The sequence below is a fragment of the Peromyscus leucopus genome, chromosome 5 (assembly GCF_004664715.2).
Source record: "Peromyscus leucopus breed LL Stock chromosome 5, UCI_PerLeu_2.1, whole genome shotgun sequence".
NCBI classification, from domain to species: domain Eukaryota; kingdom Metazoa; phylum Chordata; class Mammalia; order Rodentia; family Cricetidae; genus Peromyscus; species Peromyscus leucopus.
This window is the reverse complement of record NC_051067.1, coordinates 143,213,394-143,234,366: the sequence shown is the minus strand read 5'-3', so window position 1 is coordinate 143,234,366 and position 20,973 is coordinate 143,213,394. Positions and strand designations below refer to the sequence as shown.

At 39.7% G+C, this 20,973-nt stretch overlaps 1 protein-coding gene across 7 annotated transcripts in view; it reads left to right on the top strand.

Moving 5' to 3' along the window:
- Window positions 1-500: 500 nt before the first annotated feature.
- Eya1 (EYA transcriptional coactivator and phosphatase 1) overlaps window positions 501-20,973 on the top strand; it is a 151,899-nt gene continuing 131,426 nt past the window's right edge. For 4 of the 7 annotated variants that reach the window (XM_028864604.2, XM_028864598.2, XM_028864599.2 and 1 more), the window contains exons 1-3: window positions 501-1,122; window positions 6,318-6,367; window positions 7,921-8,048. In XM_028864604.2, the coding sequence (XP_028720437.1) occupies window positions 7,925-8,048 (124 nt within the window). In that variant the 5' untranslated portion in view covers window positions 501-1,122; window positions 6,318-6,367; window positions 7,921-7,924. Of the gene's footprint in view, window positions 1,123-6,023; window positions 6,368-7,920; window positions 8,049-20,973 lie in introns of those variants that run through there. The other 3 variants (XM_028864608.2, XM_028864605.2, XM_028864606.2) reach the window with 3 other exon arrangements.

Sequence of the window (20,973 nt, the reverse complement as noted above, 5' to 3'; positions counted from 1 at the left end):
TTAGATTTTTTTTTTAAAGGAAAAGCTGCAAAGCCAGTTCCAGACTAGATGAATCTCTCCTCAAAACTCATTGAAAAATGTTAATGGTGAAATATTATCTGGGTCCTATCCAAAGAACTGAAGCTTTTCCCTGCTAACAATCCTCGCTGAATCGTCAGTCAGGCTTTCGTTGTTAAGCTGCTAATAGCTAACACGTTTGCCCATTCTCTCTCCGGTTCATGGAAACAGCTTTTTTTATCTTCTCCAGACCTGTTAGTAGGTAGGTACATTAGGAAGAAGTGTGAAAAGTATCCGGTTCCCTAAGTTTCGGGACCTCAAAAAAACAACAAAAAGTATTGGGAAAGTGTAAAAGATAACGTGAAACTACTCCCCAAAGATCTTAATTGGGAGCTACTGGCGCGGGAGGATGTGTGTGTGTGTGTGTGTGTGTTGACAGCGGTTCCCACAAGTTCTTCCCCCACAGCTGTTTATTCAGATAGCATGGGGCGCGTCATTTACATAATAAATTTTTTTTTTAAGCAGCAAGGTTGAGTCAGTCCAAGCTCTGCTCCTCTCAATTGTTGCATTTAAACCAATAAGGTTAGGACAAGAGAATAGCTGTGGTTTGCGTTGCAAAAACAAAACAAAACAAAAAGCCCCGAGGCTTCGTGGGCAGACCTACAAGGCTGCGCAAACAAATCGGGGGGATGAGATTGTGCCGTTTCTTTGTCTAGGCGTCTCAGATGCTATCTGCCGCTGCCGTTCGCTGGGGCGCAAAGCCGTTCCCAAACAGACCGCGGCGAGCTGATGGCTCCGAGCTTGCGGCGAGGTAGCGAGTGTGCAGGGCCACTTCCGACTGGAAACCTTCCTGTGGCTGTGCGCGGTGGCGGGGTCCTTCCTGGGGAAGGCGATCGCACTCAGTCGCTCGGCAGCCCGAGACTGCAGCAGCGCCCGGGTGCGGTCTCCCGGAGCCGGGCAATCCCCGGCCTCCGCGCTCAGCTGCCAGCCGCGCCGCAGCGCTGCTGAGAGCGCCGGGTTCCCGCGTTCCTGCCCAGCAGCCAAACTATGTCAGGAATGGAGGTCTGCTAACACAGAAAACTCAAGGAGCACACTAAGCCGGTGGAGGCTGCAGATGTGAGCGCTGTAAGTACAAGCTGGGTGTTTGAAAAATCGTAGTGACCAAGAACAGCTGTCCGGTGGGCAAAGCCCGAGATAACAGGAGCGCTTTTATTAATGTTTTGATTTGTTTCCAAAGAAAAAGCATTATGGCTTGGGGAAAATGATGACACTTTGTTCCTGGGACTTTAGTAGCCACGGGGTTCAGTCATAAAAGTGAAATTCTTACCCTCCAAATGATCTAAGCCATTAGGATCATTAAAGGATCATTACAAATTAACTACTTTTGCTATGATCTTTACAAATAAGTAGAATGCTGGGTAAGGTTCTGGAAGAGAGATTATTTCGTATCTTTTCTCATTTGCTCTACTAGCCTCAGAATATTATTGTGTGGTGTTGAGCAGAGTGTTGTATCCGTACACAGATGTATAGATACTTGAAGTATACATAGTGGCATATATTACAGCCTCTAAGTTGATAAATGAGTATACGTTCCTGATGGGAAACACAGCAGATGAACAACAGACTAACAACCATGTTTTCAAGAAAGAAGCCTTTTTTTTTGTTCCATAACAAATTTACCCAACACTGTATTAAACAGGCTCATCTTCAGTATGTGATGCAATAAACCTTTGCACCACCAGCCCTCCTTCATGTATTTGTCCCTCTCTGGCTCTTTATGTGACCTGAGTGCACTTGGGAGTTAAAACTCCAGATTTTGAAACTTTTGGATAGCTGTGTAAAGGATTGCCCTTCAAAATCACTATCTGAATTGCTAATGAGTCACAGGCTTATACTTCTTTGAGGAGTTTGGAACATTTAAGCACAGAATTTTGCAAGAATTCAATACGTTCTGAACTGTCATTGAGTTTAGACAAGTGTTTTTAAGTTTCATTTCTTAAGATGGTCAGTGGCAGTTGGGATCCGTGGTGTGGTTGGAGAGGTTTGCAACTGCTTTTCTAATGTGTCCTTCGGAGGTTTTGTTTCATGCTCCTGTGAGTCTTTCTCCTCACTGTTTAGGGTTTGGGGACACGCATACATGAGTAGTCATGCCTTTATATGATCAAACATTTGATATTTGACTTTCTCGATGCCTGAGTTCTCCTAAGGCCCGAAGTGTTTAGTAAGTAAGCAAGCAGCCGTGGATTTCCAGCCTTTGAAAACTCTTTGTGGTGACAGACAGAGAAGTCTAATTGAGCCACCGTTCAGCTTTAGAGTGCCAAATGAAGGCAACCGCTCTGTGAGTTTCACAGGCTTGATAAATGATTTTTGAAAAGGAAAATTTCCATTGGAGTGTGAAAATGTATTTCCTAAGAACACAATGGGAAGAAAAGAGACCCTTGCAGCAGGAACAAAATCTCTTTTATCAGATAACCAGAAATATTTCAGTCAGCATTGTCAATAAATGCTAATTTTGAAAACAGCCCTTTCTCTTTAAAGCTGAAGATAGGAAGGATGTGTTTTAAATACTTGTTTGTTTTTGGTTTCAGAAGGATTATGTTTTCTCATTTTCCTTAAAGGAGATAATGCAAAAAGCAATATGGGATATTACATTAAGATAATCATCACTAGCACTTGAGCATTCAGTTTATGGACGCTTTGATAAGGAAATGCAGTGTTAACATTTGACAAACATCTACTTCTCCCTGGAAGCTCTTTCCCACTTCAGGGTGAGGATTTTGTTTTTCAGGCGAGGTTTGCCTTGCACCTCTGAGAGCTGGCAATGTGGATGGAGGAGCCATGTAGCGAGACTCTATTCTGTTTAAGAAGCAGACTTATGGGGACTGCACTCTTCCCCCCTCCCTAGAAAATGCATGCTGATTGGAAAATTACCATTGTCTTTCAAATTGGGGAGCACACAGGTTGATCTGTGTCAGACAAAACCGGCCTGCCTGCCAGCTCTGCTTAGATAGAAGCCCAGTACTTTCACTTTGAAAATTTCTTTTCAGTTTGAAAAGAAAAAAAGTTTTAAATTATAGTCATTTTATAAAAATTGCTTCTAGCAAGCGAAAAAGCCCATGGAAAACCCATAATTTAGACAAGTACCTAGATTTTATTTGCTCTGTGCTGCTCAGATTTAGAATCCCTTTCCATTTACAGTTTACTTTTCACAGGACATTATTAACTTTCTGGCTTCATACATGATCTTCTGTCAGATGCTTTTGATTGGTAATTTAGCAAAGTATAATAAACAGTGCAAAAGTCATGAATTTTGCTCTGTATCCTGAGCTCTGTGGTAGGGAAAATGTGATAAAATGTGTACCTTAAGTCTTGTTTGATGATCGCTCAGAGCACGTTGGCCTTCTGGAAATAATTTCTGGGGTTGAAGAGCAGGGTATTAACAGATTTAATGTGGCTATTCAATGGATTGACGGAGTACTATGTGAGGTTTAACAAAATGAGAGAGACAAATTGAACATCAACAAAAGTTACATCTGTGAAGAATTATAAATTTAATTAGAAAAAAGGCAAAGTTAAAAGACCTCATTAACTAATCAGAAGTCATAGTTACTAGTGTACGAGTCTTGAATTTAAATTCCAAGGAACTCTGTTATCTTTTTTCTTTTTATTTTCACAAGTCTGGCAATATGCTACAATCGTGCACATTCTATGAAGAGTTTTTTTAAAAGCATTGAAATGAATGACCTTCTTGTATGATGAGACGATCATTCATAATACAATGGGTACTAAATTTGTACTCCTGAGAGTATTGGAATTAAAAAAATAGCAGATTAGAAGATGACAAGAAATACATTAACTTTACAGATAAAGCGAATAAGTAAACATATTGGTGGCTAGCAGAACTTTTTTAGAAACCACGAACTCCAGAACTTTCTTTTGAATGAAAATAGCCTTCATTAATTATTTTTGAAACACATTGTGGTTTTAGAGCTTTAAATGCAAAACAACTTTCACAGACGTTGTCAAACACCAGAGGAAATTGCCAGCCATCAGAAATAGGTGTCCTTTTGAGATACGCCATCGAGGGAGCAAGGATGTCTCCTCACTGCACTGTAATCTTGCACTGCACATAAAAAACTAAAAGCATGTGAAGTGTAGCATTTTGTAAACTGTAACTAATTTCACTCACATCTGTGTCTAATTGTTGTCTGCATTCGCATTCTTGAGAGTAGATTTATTTTTCCTGGACCACGATGTGGGTTCAGCTGACCAGCCTAAGTGAGGATTAGTTGTTTTAAAGTTATTTTGATTAAAGAGTCATTTTTAAATACAGTAACACACAACACATGGTTTAAATAATCCTCGAGACACAAAAGAATATATCTGAAGTACACTTAATGAAAGGAAGATCGTGGGGACGGACTTTCAAAACCTGCCCTCTGAAAGTACAGTAGAAACTAGGCTGCCAGCAGAAAAGAAATACGTGGTTAAGTGGCATTTTTCTCAATAAGGAAATGCGTTAGAATAATTCTTATTTGTACGTTCTTTTTTAATATTACTATTACTAAGTTTGATTAAAAAACAAAACCAAAAACAAAACAAAACTGAGAAACGGTAGGTAATAAACTTCAAATATAAAAACAGTGAAGCTTTCAAAGAATACAATGAAATAAAAATTCTATTTCTGAGATTGTACTTTCTAGCTGATTTTGCAATGGGGATATATTTTAGCATCACACTGTAAGTATGCTTTAACCTACTCTTACGTAATTAAACCAAGAGAATTCTTAAGATGAAGTCCCTTCTCACCTATAATTTATTCCAGGTGTGTAAAAGTAGGGGCATTTTATCCTTGAAATATATTGCTGCAGTTTCTAAAGGAAATCATTCAGTCTTGCGTGAGAACATTAATTAAAAAAACAAAACTGCAGAAACCTGTTATCAAATAATGGACATCTGCAGGCATTGAAGTTAGTAACTTCAGTTACTCAAATGTCTTAAAACTTGGTTTTTGTTCTTCATGTAAAAAAAAAAAATGCATACCTAGAAGTTCCACGTAACATTATCCCAAGACGTTTAGACCGTCATGATGCTTTATTCTCGCTAGAAAGGTCGTGTTTCTTAATTTCATAAATCATAATTAAAAACTAGCAGGACTCAACAGAAGATGTTTAGGTGGATAACTTTAATGTCATTTGAGACGCTTCACTTCCCATCTTTGTGCTGCAGCCCTAATTGATGTCAGTTCAGGTTGAATGAAAATGCACATCAAAGATCTGGAATTCTGTGCCATTTTAAAAGTTAGGCAGAGTGCTCCTGCCTGCCTGCCCAAGCCTTGGTGGGAGCTTGCAAACCGGCAGCAGCTGGGCTCACCTGAACCTCATTACCTGCTGGCCCTTCAAACTGCCTCTGAAGGGCAAATTAGTGAAGCTGGGCAGTGAAGTTCCCCAGTTCAAATTTATCTGGAAACAAACCGAACATGCAGGCTGGCTGGGCTGATGGATTAGAGTACTCAAATATGCATTGTACTTCAGTCTAAAAAATGGGACGGACACACACACACACACACACACACACACACACACACACACACTTTCTTTCATGCCGTCCAGCGTAGCTGCATAAATACTCATTGGATTTTAATTTGGCATAGTTTAAACAAGTACAGTGCTCAGTGCTGGGACTTTGGGTATGAAAACCTGCCTTTGCCTTGTGTCTTGAGCTGTACAGCATTGCCTGAAGCTGTTTCATTGACTCTTAAATGACAAATAGTAACTGGGAGAAAACCATCCCGATAAGGCTAGGAAGTGGTCAGGAGGCTAAGGGAGTGGGCGGGCGCTCTGGTTCAGCTGGCTGGAACAGAAGATGAAAGATCTGAGGATGCTGGGGGATTATTGCTTCAACTACTGCTGCTGTTAAACAGACTCATTTGTTAATAGCTATTTTTTTTCTTCTTCTTCTTCTTCTTCTTCTTCCCAAGCACCTTTTCCAAGCTCTGGGGCGAGACTGCTTTGCATGTTGATTGGGGGAGGGGTAATCCCATTTGCAGCTGTCATAGGCCAGTGATGAATCACTAGCCCGTCATTTGACTGCCTGCCTTCCCCTCCTGACAAGGGGAGGAGGAGGACAGACCTGCAGGAAGGAACAGCAGTTGAGCCCTCCACTTAAAGCCACTATGCCTTTCCCGGCTGCCCCGGCCTCCTTTTTCTCTTTCGGTTAAAAGTGAGCGCTGTGGGGTTCAGCCATGTGCTCTATGTAATGAAGAGCTGACACTGAAGCACACTTAACAACCACTTCTGCTTTTCCACCCCTGGCCACAGGTGCAAACATCCCACACCGGTTCCGATGTTGCTCCTTCCTCACGCTGCAGGTAAGGATTTCGTTGATAGTCAACATTTTTGTAGCTTACCTTTCTGTGACCCGGATCTATTTTTGTCTAGCATTTCTTAATTATTTCTATTAATAGCAACAGCCTCGGTTGGAAATGACTTAACAGTTTGTGTGTGTGTGTGTGTGTGTGTGTGTGTGTGTGTGTGTGTGTGTGTGTACGCACATGTGTACATGAGTGCACTTGTAAAAAAATAATTAAGTGTACCGGAAAGGCATGTGAGACTTGGTTTGAGGCTATTGCTGCCTGTTGTTAGGAAAACTGTATGTGGAATGACAAGTAGGAATTAGTGGATTTGAAATCAGTTCTTGTTTGAATTCAGATACTTGAGGAAGTAAAATGGCTCATGGGAAGCTATTCCACAAGTGATAACCCACAATCAATTTCAGTGTAGCCTATAAATTAAAATGACCCCAGGTAAGGTGAGGAGCAAATATCAGCATTACATATATGTAACATTACTCCCCCTGGATTATTCATTTTTTAGAAAAAAATATGTAATTTTTAAAATATAGTGAATGTGCATTAGGCTTTAGAGTCTGTGCTGTCAGCAAATGAAGCTGTATCTGAGCATCTAATTAGTGACTTTAAATAGGCCCCCTGTTCCTGAACAAGAGTGGTAATATCAGAAGTGTCTGGTTCTGAACTCGTCTCTATGAGTCGTGGCTGTTGTACCTTCTACAGCAGAAGTAACTGGTGAACTTACGGCCATCTGGGAGGCATTGAACTGCTTTTTATATGGTGAAAATGCAAAATTACAGCATGGCATAGAATTTTCTTTTCCCCCCAAGTGACAGCTGAGGCGCTCTGAAGGCTCATGGTCCCACAGACCCTCTGTGTGTTGGCCTTATCCTTTTTCAATTGGCTACGGTGTATGTAATCCACAAAGCAAACAAGTGGGCCGACATCATGATGTTTTAATGCTGCATTTGTTTCAAGAGAAACAGAGGGACAATGAAGTCGTATGCCAGAGTAAACACATGCACCAGGACAATCTCACTCCCTGTCACCGGGCTGCAGGCTTCAAGTGCTTTATTTGGTTTGGAACCCATTAAATAACAATTGGGTGTTAAATTATAAAGGGAGGATCCAGTGCTAATTTATTAGATGAAACAGATTGCACAGAATAGTGATTTATTTCTGTTACACGTGTTTATGTATTTGCCTTTTCTTTTAGGAAAATAATGCTCTGGGGGATTGTTTTAATGTAAAAATGACTGCGTGTTTTCTCCTGAATGTTAAAATAGATGTCGTTGTCTGACAGTAGCTTGTGAATTCAATTATACAAGAAGGGGAAAGATTTTAAAAACTGCTTGTGACACTTTGGCTACATAGGATGAGTGATGCCTTTTAATAGTACATGTGCTGAGAGGACTGAAGTCGGATACAAGGTGAAATATTTCCAGTCTAAGAAAAGAGATACAATGGGACTTTTGTGCACGTGTGTTTCAAAGAAGGTGTCAAGTCGTTAGCACATTAAATAGTGGTGTTATGAGTTTGGTACATCTGTCAAACGCAAAGCTTCTTGTCTTTAGGTCTATGGAAATGCAGGATCTAACCAGCCCGCATAACCGACTGAGTGGTAGTAGCGAATCCCCCAGTGGTCCCAAACTTGATAGCTCTCATATAAATAGCACTTCCATGACTCCCAATGGCACGGAAGGTGAGTGTCTATCTGTCTTGCTCTGCCCTTGTTTCTTCCACAGTGTGTGCCTTTTCACTGCTCGTGATCTCTGCCCTTAGAGTCACCAAACTGTTCCTTCTGAAAAATTTGACTTCATCCATGGTGCCCATTAATTGGGAGTTGCAAATTCCTGGATTGTCACTTTCCATAGACTGGTTTTATTTCAAGACATATATACACATACGTATTGGAGTATATACATGTGTATACACAAAATGCTTTTAACTTGCAATATATTTCTTTGTGTTGGTCTGCATGTCCCCGTCACAGTATTATTTTATATCATTTTTTCTGTATGACTACTGAAAATTTGGCATTATTTCATTTTATTTTCCATTTTGTTGGCAAATACAACCAAATTCTGAAAAATGTCAACATCAAACTGGATTACTTCGGATCAGCATAGCAGTTTTGTGTCTAGTATTCCTGTGGCTTTGGCCACTATAGTATAAACAAGAAGAGCCTAAAACTTAATACCTATAAAGTATGCAAGTCTGTTTGGCAAGTTTGTGTAACATTTATTCACTTTCTTGAAGAATGAGTAGCATACTTTAAACATAGCATCATAATTATTTTAATATAATTAGTACATATGAATGTTTATGTGAATTGTATATAAATAGAAACATCTACTTCAATCCATGTATATTTCAATTTTAAACACAGAAGGTTATATGTATACATTACTGTTATATACAGCCACTTAGGTGCTATGCATATTTTTATAACTCAGATGTGCGGAAGGATATATTACATGTTGCATTACATTTATTTTGACCAAAGTCTGTGGGAAAAATCTTCACTGATATTGTTGCTTATTTACATGTTACTAAGCCATAGGGTATTGATGGATTCATGAAATAAATATTATTGGAAGTTCAATGGATTATCCATGCTAGAATTCCATTCATAGACAAACCCTTTTCTCTCAATTCTCCAATAATAATGAACTTTTATCTTACATTAAAAAAAATAAGCATAACTGAGTTATGTACAATTTTTATCATTTGGGTGTAGTGTTTGAGAACATATCTGGGAAAGTCTTTTAAAACTTATAAAGCTATAAAATTCATATAAAAGGATAAAGCACAATCAATTATTTCAGATATAAGGTGTCTTGATGTTTCTACCAATGGTAATGATTTTGATGTACAACTGTTCTGTAGCTCTCTTTACAAGTAAATATATTCCTGTGTACTGTTTATGGAGAGTGGCTGTTATCAGAAGGAGAAACTTTGGGCTGATTTAACAACACGGTTAATCTCTGGAGAAAGCAGCTTTCCATTGGAAACTTCTATTCATGTGAATCATTAATCAAACTGAAATTTGCACAAAAGCCCTTTTAATGTTTAAATAGAGAGTGGATACAGCTTGAACAGTAACAGCAAGTGGTCAGTCCTGTCTCGTCTCTGGCTTGACTGTCTTCAGGTGGGAGTCTGTTAGCACAGACAAGGTCTGGAGACAGTCGTACAGCTCACCACAGGATCCTCCTCAGCTGGGCCCAGTGGATTGTCAGGATGCTGGGCAGTCAGTGAGAGGCTATCCATACAAACCCGTCACTGTCAAGCTCAAAAAGAAAGCCACTTAAACAAGGAAGACTAAGCCTGTCAAACTATTTTAATTCATAAAATTTATTGATATAAGGAAAATGATAAAATAATAACATTTTGTATATGATAGAGTGAAACAAGAGTAAGATGTTTTCCTCCTTACAGCGGGTTACTGACATGCCCCCTCCTGTAAGGAAGAGCCACCTACTGTTTACGAAGAGTGCCTGTATGTGGGAGGTGCTCCCTTGGATGCTTTTGTGTGAATGAGGTGTGGTTTGATTTTAAAGAAAATGTGGTGCATCAACATATTTCTAAATATCTATATCTCATCCATAGTCAGGAATATATTGTATATATATTTTGTAATATTTTTATTCAATTAAAATTAGCTTGAAATAACAATATTCTAGATAATTTTCATAATTGCTTGAAACATTCAGTCTGTGAGACACTTAGAAAGTAACTTTCTTTCTTTCTCTCTTTCTTTCTTTCTTTCTCTCTCTCTCTCTTTCTTTCTTTCTTTCTTTCTTTCTTTCTTTCTTTCTTTCTTTCTTTCTTTCTCACTCCCTTCCTCTCTTGTTCCTTCCTTTATTTCTTTTTTCTTCTTTGGTTTTCTGAGACAGGGTTTCACTATCGCTCTAGCTGTTCTGAAAGTCACTATGTAGACCAGGCTGGCCTTGAACTCAAAGATCATTTGCTTCTTTGCCTCCTGAGTGCTGGAATTAAAGGCATGCATCACTACCCCTGATTCTTAGAAGTAATTTCTTATCCTTAAAAAAAAAAAAAAAAAAAAAAAAAAAAAAAAAGTTAATTGTACAGACTCTGGTGATGCACTACAGCTCCAGCATGAGGAAGTTGGAGACAGGAGGATCAATCAGGAGTTCAAAGAGATCTTCAGCCAGGGAAGTGAGTTCCAGGCCAGTGTGGACTACAGGAGATCCTTTCTCCATGGTAAAAACACCAAAACTCTTGACGGTGTTAGGTCTTGGAAATGAACTTTCAAGGTTCACTTTTGAAGGAGTACATAAGTATTCACTGAGTCCTCTTTTCAGGTTTGCTCAGTGTGCTTACAAAAGCTATGGTGGGACTCAATAGGATCAGAAACAGAGCTAAAGGCTCACTAGACATTATTCAGACCACTAAAGGAATATTTTTGTCAGTTTACTGGAAAATTTAGAGCACTTTTTTAGCCCAAAGCTTCAAATTATAGAGGCAAATTTTCCTCATGATCTGTCTTTTATGACTTTAGATCTAGATATATCAAAAAGTTCTAGATTATTCTTTGTGAATCAATTTATCGTGCTCCTTTTCTGTTCTATCATATTCTTGTTTCATTTGTCTCAGCTACCACCACAGGAATTGGGCTGAAAGTTAGCAAATGTATTAACGTCTGGCAAGCTTCCCTTGGATATAGTCATTATAGATTTTCCTATTCTTTCTTTGAGATATGATTTAGTTTGAAACCTGAAGTGTTTATCAATGAATTAGAGGACTGGGAAGGAAAAAAAAGAAATTCATTAAAACTAGCTACTAAAATCATCACTTTTCTGCATTCTATAGCAAATACTTAAGTTCTCTGTACACACACACACACACACACACACACACACATACACATCATGACAGATGTTTAAGTGACTTCCCAACAGCCAATTGAAAATACTCTCAGCTCAATTTAAATGAATTAAATGGCCAGAACAACTTCCATACAGTTTACAGTTGGCTTTGGCTGAGTTTGGATTTGGGCTGAATTGGGTTGTCTTCTGTCACTCAGAGCCGTTTATTAAACTTCCTGCCACCACTTGTCCATATCACCGCGGCTAAGAAAACAGAAAATCTTCTGTATAAAAAAACCCATAGCTTCATCTTGAGAACAAACAAGAAGAAAATATAATGGAGAGGCAGAGGATATTAAGTTTCTTCTGAAGTCTGCTGCCAAATTATTCTAAGATTCCAACCTTGTAGGTTCTACACTCATAGACTAGTGCCTGTCTTTATGGTTCATCTCAGGGATAAAGACAGAAACACACCAAGCTCCAGCCTTGAGATACTGTGCTTTTTAGTTTTCTAAACACAGTGTACTCGGGCTATAATAATTGAACATTGCATGTTGGAAAACGTTTAGCTCTTTGTATTTTTTTTAATGCCAACATCTCTAGTTCTTGTTGCAAGTTACTGCTGGTGTTATCCAGTTTAGAAATCTTTGAAATGCAGAACACAAGTAGGTAAATGTAGTTCATTAGTGACACCAGTGAAGACTTCAGGGGCAGTGGGGAAGCGTTTTGGGGAGGGATGAGTTTCCAACAGAGTCGGTGAATATTTCAGTGAGTGTTGAACAGGTTCATTCAGGAGACACTAGTGAATGTTTAAAAGTACTGTCTATGCATGATCCTGAACATTCTCCCCTAGTCTTTTGAGTAGTCTTCTAAGGTACAACGGAATATAAATTTCCTATAAAAGACACTAAAATATCACCTCCCTTTGCTCTATAGCAAATACTCGGTTCTCTCCATGTACACACACACACACACACACACACACACACACACACACACACACACACACACTCACACGATAGATATTTAAGTGCAGCCGTCCAAGTGAAAATAGTCCCAGCTCAACTGAAATTAGTTAAATGATCAGCAAAACTTCCATGCAGTTTGCAGTTGGCTGTGGCTAAATTTACATGGCTTGTCTGGTGTTATGTTAGAATATAATATTGAAGAGCTAAGCTTTTGGGTCAAGTTAGCTGAATATCAAAGTGTCCAGTGTGGAAGAAAGGAGGCTTTCTGGTGTGGGTATGTGCTCAGGCTTGTGTTGTAAAAACCTTGAGTTGTATTCATGATGTGAGAAGTCCAGCAAACTACTTTTCTTCTAGACCCAGAGCCAGAGCAACAAAAGGATTTTTATTTACACACCTAATTAGGGCCTTGTTTGCAAAGCAGGGATTTTTTTTTCCTCCATCTTTGTTTTTTTTCTGATTGTCTTAAATTCACAAGAGCTTGAGATGGATGAGTTCTATACTGCCAATTTGAATGTTTATTTTTGGTTGTATGGGGCTGGGGAAGGGAAAAAAAAAAAGGAAGGGCTAAGTGAGGCCCAGACCTGCAGTTTCCAGTTTTCTCCATTGTACTCTACATTCAGATTCCAGCACAGGAAGCTTCCACTGAACCAGATACATGTGCTTAAATGATGTAAAAGCAGATGGACTAGGATTCTCACTACCATCCATCTTAGGAATTCTACAGTAATTCAAATAGTAATTTCAAATTGGTGTATCAGATTTCCAAGATTGTGATCTTGAATTAGGTGGCTAAATTGCCTGCATTTAAAATGTATTCAGTTGTGTTTTGCACATTTCAGGGTGGTAGGTTAATTCATTTATCCACATCTATATAACCAGAATCTATTTTAAAGCAGTTCTGTCATTTCCACAAAGCTTAGAGCACTAGCAAATTATCAGAATTAGTTTTCTTCTCTGTATATGTCAGTAAAATGTAGTTCTGGCTGATGAGAATATTTTTAAGCAATCTTGTTTACAGGAAGTCTTCTAACTCAAGTGAATATGTTCCATTTGGGTTTGAAGCTTCCCCTCACAGGCAATATTTGGGTATCTCTGCTTGAATATTCTGATGTCAATAGAAACATGTTAATCTAATTTTACCCTTGCTTACATTCTACACTTAATTTGGTTTCTGTGAGCTTAAGGGACACCATGAGGAAAGGCACTCCTAAAAACGTTTTTAGAGTTTATTGATGACCGCAACATTGGCTTCTTAGAAATTCTTCTAAAGCAAAAGCTATGAAGGAATAAAATAATGAGTTAGAATTTAATATTTGCTATGTGTTGTATACATGGAAATAATTTTCACATGTCTGTTAACAATAAAAATAGCTGTTTAAGAACATTTTGTTGGTCATTGCACTGACTGTTTGCCACATTTTATTTTATAATTCTTCAGGGAATTCCTGGAGCTAGCCAGGAGGATGGCTAAGAATGTGGGTTTGGATCTCAGTGGCACAGAGTGCCAGCTGTAGGAACTGAGACAGATGAGCTACCATGACTCAGTTTCCCCATAGCAACAAATCTCACGATAGACTTGCCATGAGCATGTAATGCAAACCTTGTGGCATATTTGGATCTTACTAAGCAAGAACTTACTGTATCTATTAATATTAACTGCAAGGCCATATGTAAATAATAGTCACTTCTATGGTATGATTCCTGTTCTACAAAGAAAGCTGTAAAAAGTTAAGCACCAAGTTTCAAGGCACATAACTTGTAATGGGCATCACTGGAATCTGTACTGGTATTTGAAGAACTGCTGGCAGAATCCAAGTCCTGGGCTTTGCATCACTGCATTTTTCTCTGAAGAGAATATATGACCTTTCTCATTTACTAATGTCCTTCTCAATGCCTTCCTCTGTGATGTCTGGGCCCTTAAACATGCCAGCACCTTCAGCATGGAGGATGTCATCCAGTAGTGAACATCAGACTGCACACAAGTTGAGGGTGGAGACCTGTGATAGAAGATGGACTTCATGATAAGGATGGCTACCCAGGAGAGTTGTGTCTGCGATCTCATGTGTGGTTGTGGGAGAGTTTTTCTGTGTCTACATATGCCTAGCATGTTGCTTTAATTGCTTCACTCTGGGGGAATAGTCTCTAACTAGTTTTCAAAGCTTTCAACTTAATTACAATTCTGTCAGCCAGCCTCTGCTTGCTTTAAGCCTTTTGGAGATGAAAAGGCGATGGGAAACTGCCCCTGCTTTTCATTACAATAACCATTATTATATGCACGTTTGTGAAATTCAAAAAACATTTTTGCTACTGCTCAGAGTAATTATCTTCTACTTTGGGAAATATTTTTTCAGTGGATAGTCCCGTGCCTTTTGGCTTTGAGAATCAGATGTGGACATTATTTATCAAGGATGCCTCAGGAACAGCTATAAGTTATATGTGTGTGTGTGTGTGTGTGTGTGTGTGTGTGTGTATGAGAGAGAGAAAACGGTTTAGTTCAGAGAACTAATTGGTGGCATGTGTGAACCAGTTGGAGGACAGTCTGTTTTAACCTGTCACCTGTTAATAAACCAGTTCTATTCTAGTAAGCCAGAGATTCGGATGCCTGTTACTGGGAGTAGGCCTGGGGTTTCCAGGTACCTAGGCTGCTTATAGTTAGTGAGTAAATTTAGATTACATATATTCAGACTGTGTTCAGTTCTTCAGCTGCTGGTAGAGAGTCAGAGCTCTGTGACATCTCTATCCTGGTTTTCCTGTATGAGCAAAAGTGCATCTGCCCCCAAACATCTTGTCTTCTGGGAGAAAACTATGTTTCCTTCAAGGAACACAGGTGAGCTTTTAGGCAAACCTGTTTAAAGTAATTCCTGATTTCTTATAATGTCCAAAGATGCCTTGGTGGTGAACAGCATGTATGAAGTATGTGTACATGTGTGAATCTTGGAGAAACAGCCTAGAATAGTTCTCCTCTCCTTGACTACTCCTGTGATACAAAAGAGAACAACCTACATGAAAATTTCCCTGGTGCATAGGCAGGCTTCTGGGAATCTGGTGCCTGTGCTGTGACACCTTGCACAGCCTTGGTGCAGTGGGAAGGGGCTTGGACCTGCCTAGGCTCAGTGTGCCAGGCTTTGCTGACTCCCCATGGGAGACCTTGATTTGGGGGATGTGGGGTTGTGGGGTGGCTTGAGAGAGAGGGCTGGGGAGAGGGAGGAGGGAAGAGGGGGGATCTGTGGGTGGTATGTGGAGTGAGTAGAAAATTTCTTAAAAAAGAAAAATGAAAATAAAAAGAAAATTTCCCATTTTGCCATTTCTAGTTTGGGAAGGGATAAAGGTCACCTCTCTTCTAATTCTTTTGGTGACTGGCAGAATCCCCCTTTATGAAGAGAGACTCTAAGCTAGGAAAAGCTAGTTTAGGACCTCAAATGCTTATAAGTAAAAATTTAGTATGATTATGTTTGTGGCAATTTGCTGGATTTGCACATTATTTTTTAGTTTTATTTCATGCCTCCACTATCCATTACAAACATGCACATGTGCACACACACACATACACACACACACACACACACACACACACACACACACACGCCAAAAAAAAGTGGTGAGCTTATCCAGCATTCCATGAAGGAGGATGTTTAAGTAAGTACTCTCCACAATAGACATCAGAAACATTTTTTTTCCTGTAAAATGAGACAAAATTCAAACTGTTTACCAATCTTACCATTGTACCTATCAATAATAAGAGAGATTTTGAGAGGAAAAATTATGAACTAAATTGTCTGACTTCTTAACACTATGAGACCATTATGATACCTGCTACATATTTAGTCATTTCATCCTCCAAATAGTTTTGAAGATGAGGTTTCTGCACCTGGTTTGAAAGCAGTTACGTGACCAATCTGCTCTCACAGGGCACATGGACTGTGGTAGACAGGAGATGCATAAGTCTGCTGTGATTGCCTCAGACCTTACATTCCTGTTTTCTAAAACTTGGGCTTTCCCACAGCACTGCTCCAGTTACTAGACAGAAAACCTCATTCTTGCTGACATTCTTTACTTGCCTAAAGAATTTTTTATATCGCCTTATCTAAGATTATGGCCAGGACGAAAATGTTATAGTATCCACATATATGTCTCCTTTGCCCAGTGGAGCCCCTGAACTTCTTGAAGGCAGGACAGACTTGTTCACTGTCCTTGGCATCTGGCAGCTTTGGCAACAGGTATTTGTTGAACGAATGCCCTTGTTACTAACTAAATCATGTGAATGAGGCATTACAGTAGCAGGGCAGCCATTCATATTCATTACAGGAGCAGGGCAGCCATTCATATTACTTATAACACATTAACTATCCAAGGAATTATTTAAGGCTTCATTTTCAGTGCTTTGGAAAGTACTCTTCACAGACCAATTTACAAAGTGGTCATGTGCTCTCCATCCAGTGAACAGCCACATGAGCATCGCTGGTAGCTTTTGATTTGAACTTCAGTAGCCAATCTGCACTTGACCCATAAGAACTTATTATTTCGCAAGGAGAACTATTGGACTTCGAATTTTAGCAGTGATGAAGCAATTCCTACATAGAATGACAAAATTGAGTGATGTAATGATAAGGCTGTTGGTATTAGCATCTTTAAAATATGCCCCCCAAAAATGGAGGCAAAATTTTTAAGATAGGGAATGACTAAAGGAGAACTAATATATCCACACTTCAGTCAGTGTAAAGAGTGTGCTATGTGTGACAATGTCTCTTGTGTGCAATTGTGTATGTGTCTTTGTGTGTTTGTGTGTATTGAATATAGAACAGAGAGTATGGAGAGATGAGACCAAAGTGACAGACTGAGTGGGTGACGCAGGCTCTGGGTACCAGGCTCAGAACTTGGGCAGGGAAACAGAAGTGTTGTGACTGGGTCTGTGTTTTAAGCCATACACTTACATAGTGTGGGTGGTAAGCCAGGACTCAGGAGAAGCGGCGATGGTAATTTCCTTGAAGCCATGGCACTTATTTATGTGGTATTATCTCAGCACCAATCTCAGGTTTGCCTTGGGAGGTAAGTGGGGCAAGAGTAATACCAAAACTGAAGGAAAGTGCAGTTATATGATGTGAGAGCATGCCATTTACAGTCAGACCCACTGGGGCTCAGCGTCTCAGTTCAGCTGTTTATGTTCCACGTATCAAAGGTCAGTTTTCAGAGGCAGCAGAGCAGACTAGACGGGCCTTGAGGCCAGGCTGCCTCCACTGGAAGCTGGGCTTGGTCAGTCTCCAGCAATCTAGTGCAATACCTCCCGGCCTTTGATTCAGGCCTGTACAATCAAGATGATAACAGGACCTACAGAGAGCACCTCTGGGATGGGTCAGTAGACTGAAGACAGTCTGACTCCCAGGCAGTGCTGCTGTCCATTGCCTGGTTTTGTTGCCTTCAAGCCTTCATTGAACAATGAGGATTGCTGATTTATTCTTGTTGATAGGACAATTAGCCTATCCAAAGCACTGAGAACAATTGCCGGCATCTGCTGCATGCTGAAGACATAGTAGCTACTATGAAATAATGATGAATGTTGTGTTCTAAGGAAGCATGTCCAATGGAACTGATATAGCAATGTCTCCATAGGGGGCAAGCATATTTGCCCCTACTCTGGGCTCTTGACGCCACTGAACAGCTTTTGCAGGTATTCAAAGAGTCCTTGATGAACTCAGTAATAGCACTTAGTTAATACTGAGTGTGGGTGAGGTGACTATGTGGGTGCTCCTGGGGCTCAGTAGAAGGCAGGAAAGGGGTACTAATCATTTGGTGAGTTGATTGCATTTTGGGCAAATAAACAATTTTTCCATATTGGTATGATTGAGGTTCTGAGTCTGAGCCAGCTCATCTGCTTCCAATCTTCAAACACTGGTTGATTTTTACCATCTGCTAATTTGCAACATATACTGATACACTTCTCCTTGGTGCCCTGGTATTGGTAGATTAGCTGGTTTAGTGCCACTCTCCAGTTATCTCAGTCTATATAGAGGAGTGGTCCAAGATGCCAAAACTCTACTTGGGGAACATTTGACTCTTCAGCAGATTTGTAAAAGAGGAATTAATTGTAGCAGTGAGAAACTAGCTGTGTGATCTCAGCTGTTATTAACATCTTTAGGCTGTAAATTTCACATCTTTGAAAGGAAACAAGCAAAATACATGCCCTTTAAGCTTGTAAAGGAGCTGTTCCTTGCTTCCAAAGTGTTCAGTACTTATTGGCCACACAGGAGGTGCTTAACACATAGATAGAAACTGTGTAATAAATTATCACTCCTCAATTTTAAAAGCTACATATGCATTATTTATGTCAGAAATGGAAACTGCTATTTTGCCAAATTCTTAAGATGGGTCTTTTTTTTTTTCTTTCTTTTTCTTTTCTTTTCTTTTCTTTTCTTTTTTTTTAACCATTGTGCCATGTTTTTCTTATAACAAGCTAAAAATACTTAGCTCCCACTGTGGTTTCTAAAGGCTAGTATCTATTAGGCACATTTAAAACCTGTACCCTTCAATATGGATAATTTTACTGAAGAGAAGAAAGACGCATAAACAAACATGGATGCTAATGATGTGAATGATGAAATGTTTAGAAGAAATCTTTTACATATGCAACTTATTTGGGGATACATGAAAAATGAGGCATTTTTTTTTTTGTTTTTTGGGTTTTTTGTTTTTGTTTTTGTATTTTTGAGAACAGATATAGAAAAGCATAATGGCCTTCTAGCTCAGTCACAACAGCACAGCAGGGAAGTATAAATGAATGACCCCAATGGTAGCTTTACAGTCGTTCACCGCTGGCCCTCCCGGCTTTTCTGCACTCTGGCAAATGTCATCACACAGTACTGGGACAGAAGGGGAACAAGCGTAGTCTTCATTTTTACTGTGCACAAAGCACTCTGCAGGAGTGTAGAAGTTGGACTATGAAGAATATCAGCTGACCCCTGCCTTAAGGTCTAGCCCAAGCTCAAGGTCTGTTTGAGTGAGATACTAACTCAAGGTCTGACTGAGAGAAATACAATTTCCAACCTTTTGGCAAAAAAAAAAAAAAAAAAAAAAAAAAAAAAAAAAAAAAAAAAAAAACCTAAAAGACAATGGTATTGCAAAATAAATTTTGGAGACTAAGACCTTCACCCACGACTCTAGAGTTTCCTAGGAGCAGGAGAGGGAGTGCTGAAGGTGAGAAAATTATTTTTGTGCATAAAGCTTTGTATGTTTGTGTGTTTGGTGAGAACATTAGCAAGTCATACATACAACATTTTCATACGTGAACATCTGCTACATTTGTTCAAATGCAAAGATTTGTCATCCATTTCACAGAGGTCTTGTCACTAATTACTTTCTCCATCAACAGGTTAGCAAGAAGCTATCGTTGAGTTCTGAAATATTCTGGTGTCAGAAAGAAGGGCTTCACTCTCAAGGCTAGAAGCCACTGATGCAAACAAAAGAGCTCTTCAGCTTGCTAGGCTCTGGCCAAGCTTCAAGGAGGAGGTGGAATCCGAGCTGAGTTAGGAAATGGGTAGAAGTTGAATAGGTAGAGAAGAGCTGGAATGCATGTGAAATGAGGGAGCACTGTGAACAAAGGTAGGGTAGTTTGGGGGACTGTGAGGAGACTGGTTGAGCTGAAGAAGGAACTGATAGGAGATAAGCTTAGGGAGTCAAGTGGAGCCAAACTGTGGAGGACCCTGAGCATGAGGCTGAGAAATGTGAACTGCCTGGGCTGGTAGGAGAAGCCAGAGAATATTTTGAGAAAGGGACCAATACTGTGAAAGTGTTTCAGGTATTAGTCTGGCACCATATCCGGGGGTATTTGGAGTGAGAGGGAGTGAGCTCCAGGATAGTCTCAATCTGCTCAGATTTGATGTGTTGGGAACCTGAGCCAGTGGGTCAGCAATGGTAACTACAAAACCCAGCCAATTAGAGTTGTGAACAACCTTTCAAGGGAGTCTGCATTTGTTGTCTTATTTCTCTTCTAAAAGAGGGCCACGAACCTGGGCTTCTGCGTGAGTCATTGCACATTGACACTCTAACATTCTCTGCTCCCTGTGACGAACAGGTTTTGAAATCTCCTGCCGTCCTCCTTGACCAAGTGTGTTGGTTAGATTTTTATTACTATGACTAAATGCCTGGCACAACTAGCTGAAAGGGAGCGAGATTATATTTTGGCTTACAGTTTCAAAGGTTTCATTTTGTGGTCAGCTGGCTGCATGTACCTGAACCCGAGGTGAGAGAGAGCATCACTGTGGAAGGGCAGGCCACAGCAAAATGATTCAGTTCATGGTGGTCAGGAGGCAGAGGAAAGGCAAAGTGGTGAGAAATAACATTCCAGAGCAGATCTTTCTTCATCCATCTAGGCCCCACTTCCTGTCTTCCACCACCTCCCAATAATGCAGCAATATTATAAGTCTATCACGGTACTGACCGATGTGTTGATTGGTCAGGGTCTCTAGAATGCAATCTTCTCCCAGAATACCATCCGCTAGCATCCAAGTACTCAGTCCATGAACCAATGAGAGACATTATATACCATGTTTACTCTCATGTTCAAGTTTGGTCAACATGGTTTGCTTTTCATAAGGTTGTATAAGCTACTTTTAAAGAGTTAATATTTTTCTCCCCTCTTGGGAGACAGAGAAGATGACATTAATATTTCGAGGATATCAAGTTGTAGTCCCAATCCAAATAAAGAGATACCTCATTTTCTAAGTGAGAGTTAACCAAAAGCAAAGCACTGAGTTTATAGTTATATATACTTTTGATAAAAAAAAAGATGGCAGGTTAATGTAATTCAATGATGTGTTTTTAAAATCAAGCTTATAAA